Source organism: Petromyzon marinus, chromosome 8 (genome assembly GCF_048934315.1).
Source record: "Petromyzon marinus isolate PM22_M1 ecotype Great Lakes invasive population chromosome 8, UKy_Petmar_22M1.pri1.0, whole genome shotgun sequence".
Lineage (NCBI taxonomy): Eukaryota > Metazoa > Chordata > Hyperoartia > Petromyzontiformes > Petromyzontidae > Petromyzon > Petromyzon marinus.
In genome coordinates, this window is record NC_133674.1 from 14546568 (window position 1) to 14559645 (window position 13078).

The 13078-nt window shown below is 43.6% G+C and overlaps 1 protein-coding gene across 35 annotated transcripts in view; it reads right to left on the reverse strand.

The window, feature by feature from the left end:
* Positions 1–13078, reverse strand: part of LOC116940264 (sorbin and SH3 domain-containing protein 1-like) — a 143639-nt gene that overhangs the window by 22443 nt on the left and 108118 nt on the right. For 34 of the 35 annotated variants that reach the window (XM_032949796.2, XM_032949814.2, XM_032949806.2 and 31 more), the window contains 4 exons: positions 9914–9963; positions 6346–6545; positions 2989–4884; positions 698–816 (listed from right to left, as the gene is read on the reverse strand). In XM_032949796.2, coding sequence (XP_032805687.2) covers positions 698–816; positions 2989–4884; positions 6346–6545; positions 9914–9963 — 2265 coding nt within the window. The remainder of the gene's footprint in view (positions 1–697; positions 817–2988; positions 4885–6345; positions 6546–9913; positions 9964–13078) is intronic. The other variant, XM_032949830.2, reaches the window with a different exon arrangement.

Here is a 13078-nt window from a genome sequence, read left to right on the forward strand (position 1 = left end):
TGGGCTTTTGAAGTAAATGTTAAAAATGGGGCAAATTCTCAAGGCGGCATTGGACCCAAAGAGAGCCCTCATCACCAACAACGTAGCTCCAGCTCATCTTTGAATCGCCATATAAATAACGTGTTTCTTACCCCGAAATGTGTACAGGCTTTCATTATTGGTTCACATATGAATCCGATTGAAGAACGCTTAAATTAAATGTCCCCATTGCAGTTAATTAATGACTAATAGTCTGATACAATGCACAGTAAACTTCTTGATCCACCCTCAAACACCGGCTTGATGATCTGGATATTCAGAGCAGTATGATATAGGCTTTTCATGCTACCCAGCAATTGAAACGTGAGATGGGAATGAGCCCCGTGAGTAATGCTGCTGGCTGTTGAGATGAAAAAAAACGCATTGCCGACATGAAGTTTCACTTTTCCTCATCCAGCTGCTTCAGGTTATTACATTCTCATGGGATATTTTCCCCTTTCATATGTTTTGCCCCCAAATGTTTGTAATCAGCAGCAGCAGTAGACACGTGAAGGACTGAAAATACTTCTCGCGATTGTGAATCACCAAGGAGTCACTCAAAATATCGCCAAAGTCGTTAATCACGTGCCCAATGCTCGATTTGCGGACGCTTAAGTGGATGGAATAGATTTGGAAGGGACGTGGGAAGGTGACGACGGCAGAGGAGTCACGTGCTCACCTCCTTCTCCTCCCGCCGTCTTCGAGCTACAACTTCTGCACTCTCACGGCTCTCGTAGATGGGAGGCGGGCGGCCCGTTGGGGACGAGCAAGCGGACATCGGCCGGGGAGACAGAGATTCTGTACACACGCACACAAAGCATGCACGCACACACACACAAAGCACGCACGCACACACAAAGCACGCACGCACACACACACAAAGCACGCACGCACACACAAAGCACGCACACACACACCCCGCAAAGCACGCACGTGCATACACGGACACACGAAAGATGGTGCACGCATAACAGGAAACGTTAAAGACGATGATTTATGGGCAAGCGCACACGCACACAAAGCACGTTGCAGATGCAGACGTAGTCAAACCAGCGCGCATCTGTGTGTCAACCCACACATTTGTACGAGCACACAAAACATTTTCCACTTTCGTGTTTTTTTTACACACATATCTCCTGGTGCTCAAGTATATGTACATTACTTAAAGTACTTAAAATAAAGGCATTAATTTCTACATATATAAGCATGGCCAAGTATGCTGAAATGTATATATTAAGATACTAACGCCTAAATTTAAAAGTACTCAAGCACGTACATTTTTCAAGACGGTAATCTCTCACTTCAATAGCCTCACTCGGTTCATCCATTAAAAAAATTAACTTGAGGCTTAAAAATATGCCCACCAATATGGTGGTGCCTTCCATTTACAGATGTCTTTCTCTAAATGTTTAATTCCTCATTCCACTAAAATCATATAAATCGTTATTACAACAGGTCATAGTTAATTGTTCCCCACCCCCTTTTTTGTTTAAATAAAAAAATGTAATAAAAAATTAGCAATTCACTTCTTAATGAACATCAAGTTAACGTGAATGCCGACACAAAGCTTAATTAATGGAGAAAGTCATGCAGCGCTATAAATTACTGGTGTGCAAGTCAACATAAAAATGAAGCACAAGCCCCTCAATGGATATGTACATGACACAGCGTTGCCTTTCACCATTACAGAACAACGATATCATGTTTTCCAAGAACGTACGTCTCGTAATTACTGTATTTACAAATGCACGTTTTTGGTACTTTATTTTGTGCACAATTAGCGCATTAACAGGTTAATTTCCTGCAACACCACGCAAAGCACTTTGTGCTAAGAGTAGTATTAATACAAAATAATTCAAAAATCAAACGTGATAAATGCAAGTCCAATCGCCTTCATGAATTTGGAAGCCATTGAAGGGGTGAAAGGTGTTCTGGTGTGCAGTGCAATAACGCCGGACATAATAGCCCATTTGCTACGCCCCTACTTGACCGCCTCATTGCCTCAGGACGAAGCAATTGGCACAAGTGTGGTGCTAATGTGCCTCCTTTTCTTCGTTGCCTCTTCAAAGCATTATCATGTAAATGAATGTATTTAAAGGCATCTGCAGATTGGCCAATATGAATGATTATAAACTGTGTTTTGAACAGTTTTCTTTTTTATACTGCGTTGGTAGTGGCTCACTCACAAGCAAAAACTCAAAGACATTCCTCGATAAAACGACTCTAAAAGAAAACAAACAATGTAAGAGGTGACACGTTCGGAGCAATGCCCCTTCTTCAGAGCGGTGTTACCGACGAATATATTGTTATGTTTTTTCCATGCTGAAAACAAATTCGTACATTTTCCGTGGTAAAAAAATGCATCTCTTATAAATGCATCTGCAGAAATTTCAATTCAGACCAAACTCAAGCGTAAGCCTCCAGCAAAGGCAATGAGTGCGTGAAGCCCTCTAGGTTTGTAGCAAATGACTATGTATGAAATGCTTAGTGCTGAATGTATAATAAAATGTGTATTGCAGCTTTGGAAATAATGCAAACGAGGAAGCAGTAAGGAACACGGGGTTGTTAGAATGTTAGTTAGTCTCAAACCCAAGTCTTTAATTTAAATAATTCTCAACCTGTGTAACATTGACAGTTACACCACTAAGAGATTGAAAGTGCATCAAGAAACAAAAGGTAATTAGAAATGCGCTGGAATACTCTGCAACAACCCCAATGTCCTCACTTAAAAAAGGAACATTATAGTGTATGCGTGATGTAAATTATGGAAAAAAAACATCGAAGTGACACTACATCATTGCAGTTGGAAAATGACATACGCAATGACATGACATAAATACCATGAAATGGAATTTAAGGACACATTTGATAAACAAAAAAATCATCACATCCGACAGATATCAGCGATCACAGGACGTATACATGACCAATCACTGGACACTGACGAAAGGCAAGGCAACAGATTTCCACCTTGGTGATGGACAAAATGGCAATCTCCCTGGGCTCTGTGGCTGGGGTCCAGGCTATGGAGCGAGAGCTCAGAGTGATTGAGGTTCGGCTGAGGGTAGAGCGTTGCCTCCAGCGGTAGTGGGCTGCTGCCCAGCAACCACAGGGGCGACATTGAACGACCTTCTAAGCCATCCAAGTGGCAGCTATAAGCTCCTCGCACAGCAGCAGGCAGGTACGTGGGCTGGTCTCTGTCCAGAAGGTAAGTTGATGGCGGGACGGGCGAGATGGGTTTCAGGAGCGGGTAGGATGAATCTACGAGGTATTCTGCATATTGTCTCTTTGGAAGAAATGGACAGGACATCTCAATGTTCTCCAGATGACCAGGATAATGGTTTTCTGAAAAGTAGGGGTAAGGAGCTTCGGAATTTTCCCAGATGTATCGAGAAGACTTCCTCTCCGGTACAAACGGCTTGATCTCGGTTTTGAGTTCTCGAAGAAGTCTGTTGTCAGGCAAACTTCGTCTCCGGGTCTCTCTCCGCATCCTCTCTCGGTACGTCTCGTGCACGGATGACAACGTTTCTGCCCTGTGCTCTTGCCTGCTCGTAGTCTGCAGCGGGGAGGTCAAACACTTCTTCTTTTTCTTGAGTCTGACAGGAACTGGGTTGATGAGACACGCTGCCCTGGCAAAGCTTGAGCGGTCTGGCTGTACCTGCGTGCGGTAGTTTCTCGCGTAGTTTTCCATTTTCATGGATTTGTAGTTCAAAGGAGAGCTCCTGCTCCTGTAGTAGTCGTAGTTATTCTTGTCGTACAAACTCATGAGCGTGAACCGGGCCCACGATGCCGGGCAGTATCCAGTGCAGCCCCCAGAGAGGTGTTTATGTGTTCGCCTGCGTGCCTTCTCTAAACTCTCACAGGATGCGAAGGACAAGCGATCGAGTTCACTCTCCGTGCACACGGACGTCCTGTCCACCAAAACAAATTCACTCAGCTTGGACGCGAATCCATCGGTGTCCGCATCGTCGTCTCTTTCCCTCTCCAATGAGATTTGGTTTACCACAAGTGGTGGTGCTGCCGTGCTTTTTTGGGGACTGACCGCATCACTGCTTGCAAAGCTCGCTTTCTTTCTGGGCACAGCGCTCGGTTTCCGTTCGGTTGATTGCCACTTGCTTTCCATTGCAACCTCACTGTCTAGCAGCGAGTCAGCGGAAAACGAATTTCCCATACGCCTGATGGAGAGTGTATCGCTTTTACACATCACCATGACGGCCACTGGTGATGGAACAAGATTTGCTATTTTCAGGTTCGGCATAGATTTTGTCCTTTTTATGAATTTTTCAAACTCTGTAATCCTGCTGGTTACCAGGTCCTTCGGCACTTCCTCTGTTTGTCCGCCCTGGTTGGGCAGCAGGCCCACACCGCTGCCCTCGTACCGTTTCACCATGGTCCCAACGCAGCACAGCGACGGAGACGGAGTAATTTGCTGCCGATCGATCTGATGCATGGTCCTGTATAGCTCGGAGAACTCGGGGTCGGTGACGCGCACCTTGCGCTTCACTTTTTTCCTCTTTCCGCGATCCCTGCGGTTGATGTCGCCGATCTCGGCATACTCGTTGCGCTCCTTGGTGGTGAGGTTTTCGGCGCTCTCGGACTTGACGGGCTGCTCGGTCTCCACGCTGTGGCTCTCGTTGAGGAGGTCGTCGCAGCTGTGGGACCGCCGCTTTGCCAGGCCTTGGTCGACGCCGACGTCTTCGTCGCAGGTAAATTTTGACGGCTCGCTTGGCCTATCCGCCACGGCAAAGCCGGAAGCGCCTGGGGCCTCTGCTCCTGCGCTACGGAACGGATGAGTCTGACTGCTACCGGGGTTACTACAAACTACATCACTGTCAGAAAACAAGAGGGCAGACACCGAGTCCCCACCTTCACCATCCGCAGGAAGCGTTAGGAGAGACGAAGAGAAGGAAAAGAGCAGTTGACGGCAGAGTTAAGAACGGGAACAAAACGTGAGAGCGTGCAGCAAACAGGGGGACATTGTACAACGAGGTCTCTGCAATTGTTGATTAATTATTTTTGACGAGATAAAGAGTCATGCAAATTGGCGTAAGTGTGTGTTAGGTCATCCGTGTTAATGCATTCAACACATGCTTGTTACGGTGGAGCATCTCTTTTATGTGAGGATTAAATAATGTAATGAAATTTGATCACATTTATGTATTCATGTCATTCAATTAATAGATTTTATAAATGCATTTGCGGCAACACTTTACGTACAAGTAAAAATTTGCAGACAGGAAATTTAATTAACATCGGAAATATTGAAAAGATGAAAAGAATAAACATGATATTTCCTATTATCAATCGAAACGATCAACTAATAAACAAAAACATTCAAGTGCATGTAAAAGGTAAAAGTGCAGCCCTGCAATTGCTTTCTCAGATCACTGTTGGCGGAACGCACTCCACTAGAGGGAGCTCCAGCGAGTCCTTCTGGAGGGTATTTGGCCTATTCTTCCTTGCTGGTCAGACGAGACATCTTCGGAGAGATGGGAGTCCCCACACCTTACCCCACCACACACGACATGCCGATTCGTTCTACTCTACATATTAAACAAATTATGCATTACATGTGCTATCGAGGAAGTCAATATCCCTTGATATTAATTATGCACATTCACTTCTGCCCGAATGAAATACTGGCTGGAAAGGTGATAATAATGTTTAAATGTGTCAGGAGTTTGTTTTCGGTTAAATAATACGAAGAATAAAAATACTAAATCCAAGCAAAACAAAACCAACATAAACACCACACAGTGAAGTGATTACTGTACTAACACTCCTTTTGTATTCGTTCCTACATAACACGTTCTAGACAAACAAAATGACATGTGATCCGAACATTTAGCCTCGAATTATGCCGTGAGCCGAGCTGCACGGCATGTACCAGCACTGAAAGAGAGACGCACGCAAGGGGGCACACACCCGCTTCATCTGGGCCAACAAATTTAGCTCTCAGCCTTGCAGAGTGGCGCCGGTTTGCAATGCCCAGTCTGGCGCGCACGCCAACACACACGCGTGCCACTGCTGACATTAACCGCACGGGGCTCGCGTTGAACACATCGATCCAACAAGTCACCACGGTCGCTCGGGGTGGGGGTGGGAGGGCCAACGTTTAGCGTAAACCAATCCATGGGTCGACAAGTTGAGCGGAGAGCGTTGCGCACGCCATGTTTTTCTCCAATGTAAAAATTCCGTTAGTAGGTTAGGCGAATCGGTAAATGCGAAAAGACAAATGGGGCGTTTACGGCAACGTCGACTCGCCGTGAATTGCGCGCTCGTGCACGACGTTGAGCGAGGGAGCGCTGCAGGGCTCGGCCATCGTACCTTTGGAGCGAGGAGAGAGCGGTGCGGAAGTGATCGAGGGCCTCTTGATCACGCTGCTGAGGCCCTGCATGGGGATGTCCCCTCCCTCCAGCACTGCCTTGTACACCTGCCTCTCTTCTTCCTCACAGCCGGGGGCCCCCACGGGGCTCACTGCCGGCTCCGACTGCCTTCTCACGGCGTAATACCCCGGCTCCATGGAGCTGTGCACAGGGGAAGCGAGCACACAAAAAACAAGCGCTTTTTGGTCCGTTTTCGTCTCGTCGTCCGCGTGCAAGTCTCCCAGCCACGGACGCTTGCAGAATAGCAATAGGATAAAAGTGTGCCAGCGGTTGGTGGCAGCCGCTTTATTTATACAATGCTGTAACAGCTCGAGGGTGGAGGCGTGAATAGATTGCAATTGATGACTTGATAACAATAGCTGCAGTTTCTCCGCGATTGTCAACCTACTTTAGGATCTGAATGCTAGGCAAGTGTATGGCTTTAATATGTCCAACGAAAGAGAAAAACATACGATAACAGCTGGAAATGTTTGAATTTAGAATTGCTTGACATTTATTCGAAGAAAAACTCACTGTTAAAAGACCATGTAAAAAAAAGAAAACTTGGAAATAGATATATGCAATGAAATTAAAAGAATATAATTTCATATACATCGTCAGCGGTTAATGCTTTGACATGAATTGAAAAAACAGTTTTTCACTGTGTCGATACCAAATCATAAAAACCTAAGCAGGCTTGAGCTTGGACAGAACTTGAATGGACAACCACCGTGCACAAAACAGGTATCATAGGCAGCTACGGTTGGTATGTTGCATACACCAGTGGCTGGTACAGCGAAATCTATTGTTGTACTGTACCTTTATGCTCACACATCTACGCTCCCCCTTCACCAACCCACACGGCACGGCGTGAAGTATGGTAAAACAACCTCCATGATGGCACAGCGTGGGAGGGCCCTCGCCCAGTAGTGGATTGACAAAAAGTGCCGCGTGCACACTGAGACCCAGACAGCTCCATTTCCATGACAATTAGAGAATGAGCCGTGCTGGCTTAGTCCTGGAATGGTCCAGCACAGCGTATTTACTGTCCCAATGCTTTGAAAGTTGGGCAGTCCAAAGGCTTCGTCTCTCCCTTCGCAGCCACAAGCGGAGGGAGCAGGTAAACTTTATTTTTTAGATAAGATTTAATATATTTTTGGGTGAGTTTACACTATCCATCCCGGGCTGAGGTCTATTTTTTATTATTATTATAAAATGACCTAAGTGTGGGATGCATCGCTTGACTGTTTATTTGACAGTGTCCAATGGCAGCTCGGATGCTTGCCCATTGCCCACTTCTGATAATCCCTCTCCACTGGCACAACTGAGCCGAGCTAGGACGCAGCTGTCATGATACACGTGGTTTCCCACTGGCAATTTGATGTGATGAGCCATGACCAAACTGTGATAAGCTGGACTAACTAAAAAATATAACCGAATCTACCTCATGACCAAGCAGGACCAAGCAGGACCATGCGCAGGGCTAACGACACATTTATTGCATGTGGCATCAGTCACTCCACTGAGGAGTATTAATGATACGGTGTCACCACGTCATATACGTGCGTATCGACATTGTGTGACATCGGTGGCATGGCTTGGCTTTCTGCAGTGGAAAACAGCCCGTACCCTTCCTTACTGATCCACGATGGTTTGGCCTGGCACAGCCCCGGCGCAGCATGGTTGTGCCAGTGGAAATAGGGTATTGAAGGGAGCAAGCGGATTGGTCATCCTGTTAAGGCCTGTCCATAGGAATATGGGTCTGGCCTACTGGATCATTTAAAAAAAGTGGCAATGGGAACATAGCATTAGCCACACATTAACAGAATCAAACCAAATAGCCTTTTAGAAAAAAAGTGTAACATTCAACTTTTCATGTGATGTGCTGTGTGAATTTTTATATTTGAGTATATCAAAAAGATGGAAGAGTGAAATCACCTCACGCTTTCAGCCGCTAAAGGAAGACCTTGAACCTCTTTTTCAGTTTAAAAATATATAATTTAAAGGGGATCATTATTGTGAAAACACATCAATGCAAGCGATGAATCAACATAATTACAAGCAGTGATTAATATCACAGCCTTTTAATGTGATAAAATGCAAAGAAAAGACAACCTAAAATATTAATGACAAAATTACCAGAAACAAATGTAGAACTTGCATGATAAGTGATATTACAATGACCTCGTATTTTTTTTGTAGTTTCCTTAATGCACTTAAAAACAAACAACCAATCTGTAAACAGCTTCACGCATGTACATGGAATTCTGATGTCCACCATTGGTTCCTTTGAATATTATTATCACTTACTTTAAGCAATGAAAGTGAAAATTGGATGGAAACCAAGCAATTATCACAAGGACAGCAATACCCTATTGGCTGCACTTTCCAAAACAGATAAAAAAAATCCACGGAGCCCATTTTTCATGTTTACTTGTTGAGATCGGCCCGTCTTATTTACACCAGCCAATTAAATTGCCATAACACTCCTCAGGGTATGTTTTCATGAAGGCTGTTTCTCTATGCAATGTGTTCCTCCAGCATAAATAAAGATTCTGATTCTATAAACATGCTTGGAACTCATTTCTCCAAAAGCATTTTTACCTTCACATAGCTATTGCAGTATATGGACAGAACAAAATGCAGTCAGTTTCGCGTGGCTTTTAAGAATCCAGTATTGAGGTTGATCAAATAATGAGCACCTGACTCACTATTTTTAATTATAATCTGACTCACTCTTCTCATTAAGCTCATTTGGAAGTATAGGGCATTTCACTGCCGTTACATACATTAACTACAGCTCAGTTTGATGGACACATTGAAGCAGTCTCATCACTTTTCACGTGTGGAATACTTACATACATATACAAATGTTACAGCACTACGAAGCACGTTATTTTGTTCTATCTCCCTTTTGTATTACCGTCGTAACATGGAGAATGTGATGCATAATTAGCCATGGGACTGTCTAGACCTCTCATCTCCACACTGCCATGTTAAATCCAACACACACACAACAGCGTGCCTTGAATGGGACATCTGGCCAAGGGGGTTAAATTCCACGATTCATGCCACTTCTACACCATCTCAGTTATTCTACCATTTGTAAATAGGCAATACAACTCCAATGCAACATTTAAACTCGAATACAAATATTTCGATACTTAATAGTAATGCTATAAATGCATTCTTACGGAAATCCTCACCTCATTTTGGTTATCATTGCTACTAAAGCAAATGTGTATGTAGACACTTTGTAAATGTACTGCAAAGAATATACAGTACACCATATAATCACACAATATCATAGGTTACGGCTTTCGGAGCTATTTTGTGCCAATAGAAAATAAGCGTGTGCGTATAAAAGTAGCTTATAAAACAAATGGACTATATAATACATGAAACAAAATGTCATGCCATCCAAATGCAATGTGTTGGCAAGACAAAAGCCTCCGATAATAGACAACAAAGAGGAGCAAAGGGGGCTGGGGGCATAATCCTCGTGAGTTGTGCCGATGGAAGATACTCACTAGCCTGATTTGTCCGTGGGCTGTTCAGCAGACACGCTATATGCAGACATCTGAAACAAGAAATGGTATTGGGGTTAAAACTAATTTTTTTTTAAACCCAGAAGGTACACATATCAGGGCGGGGACACTTGCAGCAATGATGCTCGAATAAAAGCAACGTAGTCATCTTGGTACATTCGCCGACGAATGAATATCGAGGCAACGTAAGCTTACCCACATGATAAAATGCACAAACAGAAACAAAAGCTAAAATAATGACGAAGCAAGCAATGAAGTTCATGTTTGAATTGTATTTTACATGTAATGCAAATACAATTAAAACTAAATAACTACGCAATAAACGTCGTATTGAATTAGCTTAACAACGTCGCAAGCTGACATTTTCTTAACGCAAATAATTCCCCAACAAAACCATAGTATGGCACAAGACAATGCACATGATAAAAAAAAACACAATGCACATGATAAAAAAAACACAAATGCTGGCCGGCTTTGTCTCCTAATATGATGTGCGTAACGCAGATCCTTTGTTACAGACGCACCAACTGGGCATCTTTAAGAAGCAACACAATTTTTTTATCATTTGTTTTTTTTTTAAAAGCCCTCCCTCCCCTCCTCTCTCTCCACGCACCACCACGGGGATCACTAACTTACCATTCTTAACGAACCAGCACCAGCACCACCACCAACGGCGCGCATTTCGTCCCATTCATGATATCCTCTGCTACGACTTGCAGAGCAAAACAATGGGAGCGTGCGAAAGCACGCTCCGACTGCACGGCGACGCTCATCTCTCGTGTCGACTGCACGATCGTACAGTGCTCCACACACACACACAGTGATCTGCTTTGGGGGGGGGGCGGCGGCGGCTGTGCCGTGAATTCAGATGACGAGGGGGGGGGGGTGATTTAAGGGACTCCGAGTGGGGCGACCTCGTCACTTGCTCAACGCTGACCATTATACGGCGTTGTGATTGTGGGGAAACCTCTTGGTCGGCTATTTTTCATCCACCCCCCCTGACATGTAATGCCTCTTCCCAAGTATATGCTATAACAACACCTACCGGGCACGCGATGTTCTTTTTATCGATATTTGTGTAAAAAATCCCGCGCTATATAATCATGAATAAATACCCATCTTTGTACTGTATTCCACTTCCTATTTCGATGTATGTGACTTAGAATTGTCTATTCCACATGTAACCATTAATATAATTACAAAACAATATACTTTGTGCATTTTATTTATTATCTGCAAGGATTCACACAAAATCAATATGCATACTGTCTGATAAAAAATCAAATGCACAGGTTTCCAATAACAACCTTTAATGCTTCCTGTAAAGATAACATACTTTACAAACCAGCTCTCCAACTATCCAATATGCGGGTGATGTTACCAAATGAAATAATTATTTAATGTTACGTGTTTCAAATTATCGTTCATAATACAAATTGCATAACAATTTATAATTATCATAAAATAAAACACACTATAGCTATTTAAGTAAAAACAAATATTTTGTCATTATTCTGTACATACCAATACCATTTATTAAAGTAAAACAAAATGTCCATGGGCAAAATACTCGGGGGCTTAATTTCATCCAGATCCTGGTTAGCAACCGAGAAAATATGAACACACCTGGCACATTCATCTTGCTTTGGTCACATGCCACCCTCCCAGAATTTGTAGCCATAGAGCGACCCAGAAGATATTCGGTGAGATATGAACCCTGGAAATACTCCAAGTTAAACCTACAACCACCACCGAGCACTATAGAAGAATGAAGGCGAGCTCGTCAAGTCGAATGAGAGTGACACGCGAGCCCTTCAGCCGATTTAAAACGTTCTTCTCGCCCACGATGAAAATGGGATGGTCGCAAAGAGAAGCACAAACCGACTGGGGGACACCGACTGGGGGACACCGGCTGGGGGACACCAGCTGTGCAGCATCAACGCCTGGACCTGCAACGTTGTATTGCTGGCAGCCAATATAATCCACCTAAAATCGGACAGCTTACGCCTAAACCCCTGCAGACGCCCTCACCAGTTGTCCCATATCCCCCCCCCCTTACCCCTGGGTGTACGTGAATCACGGCCACACGTGCATGCAGTGGTGCCCAGGCACACTGTGGAGGTGGGGGTGGGCCTACGTGGGAAGACGCCTAACATTGCGTCCCATAAATGTGGGCGAAATGTGACAGCAACAAAAAAAAGGTGTCGTCTTTTGATGAATTTGTTCCAGCGGGGATATGACGCGCGATTACAATGTGTCTCGTGTCGCAGTGAGGAGTTTTGAGGAAAATAAATGGCAAACCGCTGAAATGATGTGCTGTATTTTTCATTCGGAGGTCGAGCAGATGATTTCAAAGCAAGCTGGGTTTGAATATTTATATAGCATAGCACTGATGAAGGGTTCCTAAGAACAGCTGAATTAGATGAGTTGTGTTGGTTGCATCAGCAGTGTTATTTTGCTTCCCATATAGACTTTGTGCGTTAGCCTATCAATGGTACATGACAAACATATTTAATACATTACTGTAAATATATAAAAATGAGCCACTTACAGCGATCGAATTTGGAAAATGAATAATTTTAAATTAGGGGAAAAATACTATGACATTTAGGAAACTGAAATGTATTACATTTGAATAAGATTATGAATTAACACAACTTCAGATTAAAATAACTGTTTTAATGGTATGCATGTACCTTCAATGTGCATTTTTTCTTATTTTAAATTTATAATATACACAGCACAATACATCAGTTTGATTTGCACGTTGTCTGTTGTTTTGAAAACCTGGAAATTCAAGATTAAGCCATGAATCTGCGATGCTTGCTAGTCTGACCTCAAACCAATGCTGACCGACAATGAGAGGAGATTTCGTTTAATAATAAAATGCTGAAGAAGCAGCAGCAGAACATTACGATGAGCTTATGCTATGAATCAGCACTAATTAAAGCTTACGAGGCAAAACTTTACACAATAGATTTCTCCTCCACGCAACTTACCATATATTCGAATCGAAAATCTATTGAAATAGAAAAAATTGTCGTTGAAGCTGCACCTAAACATATATATTAAAGATTTGAAGTTTTCGTGACTGCAAGGATTCCATAATCTTTGGTTCTTTCGGTAAACTAACGGAGGTGAAAAAAA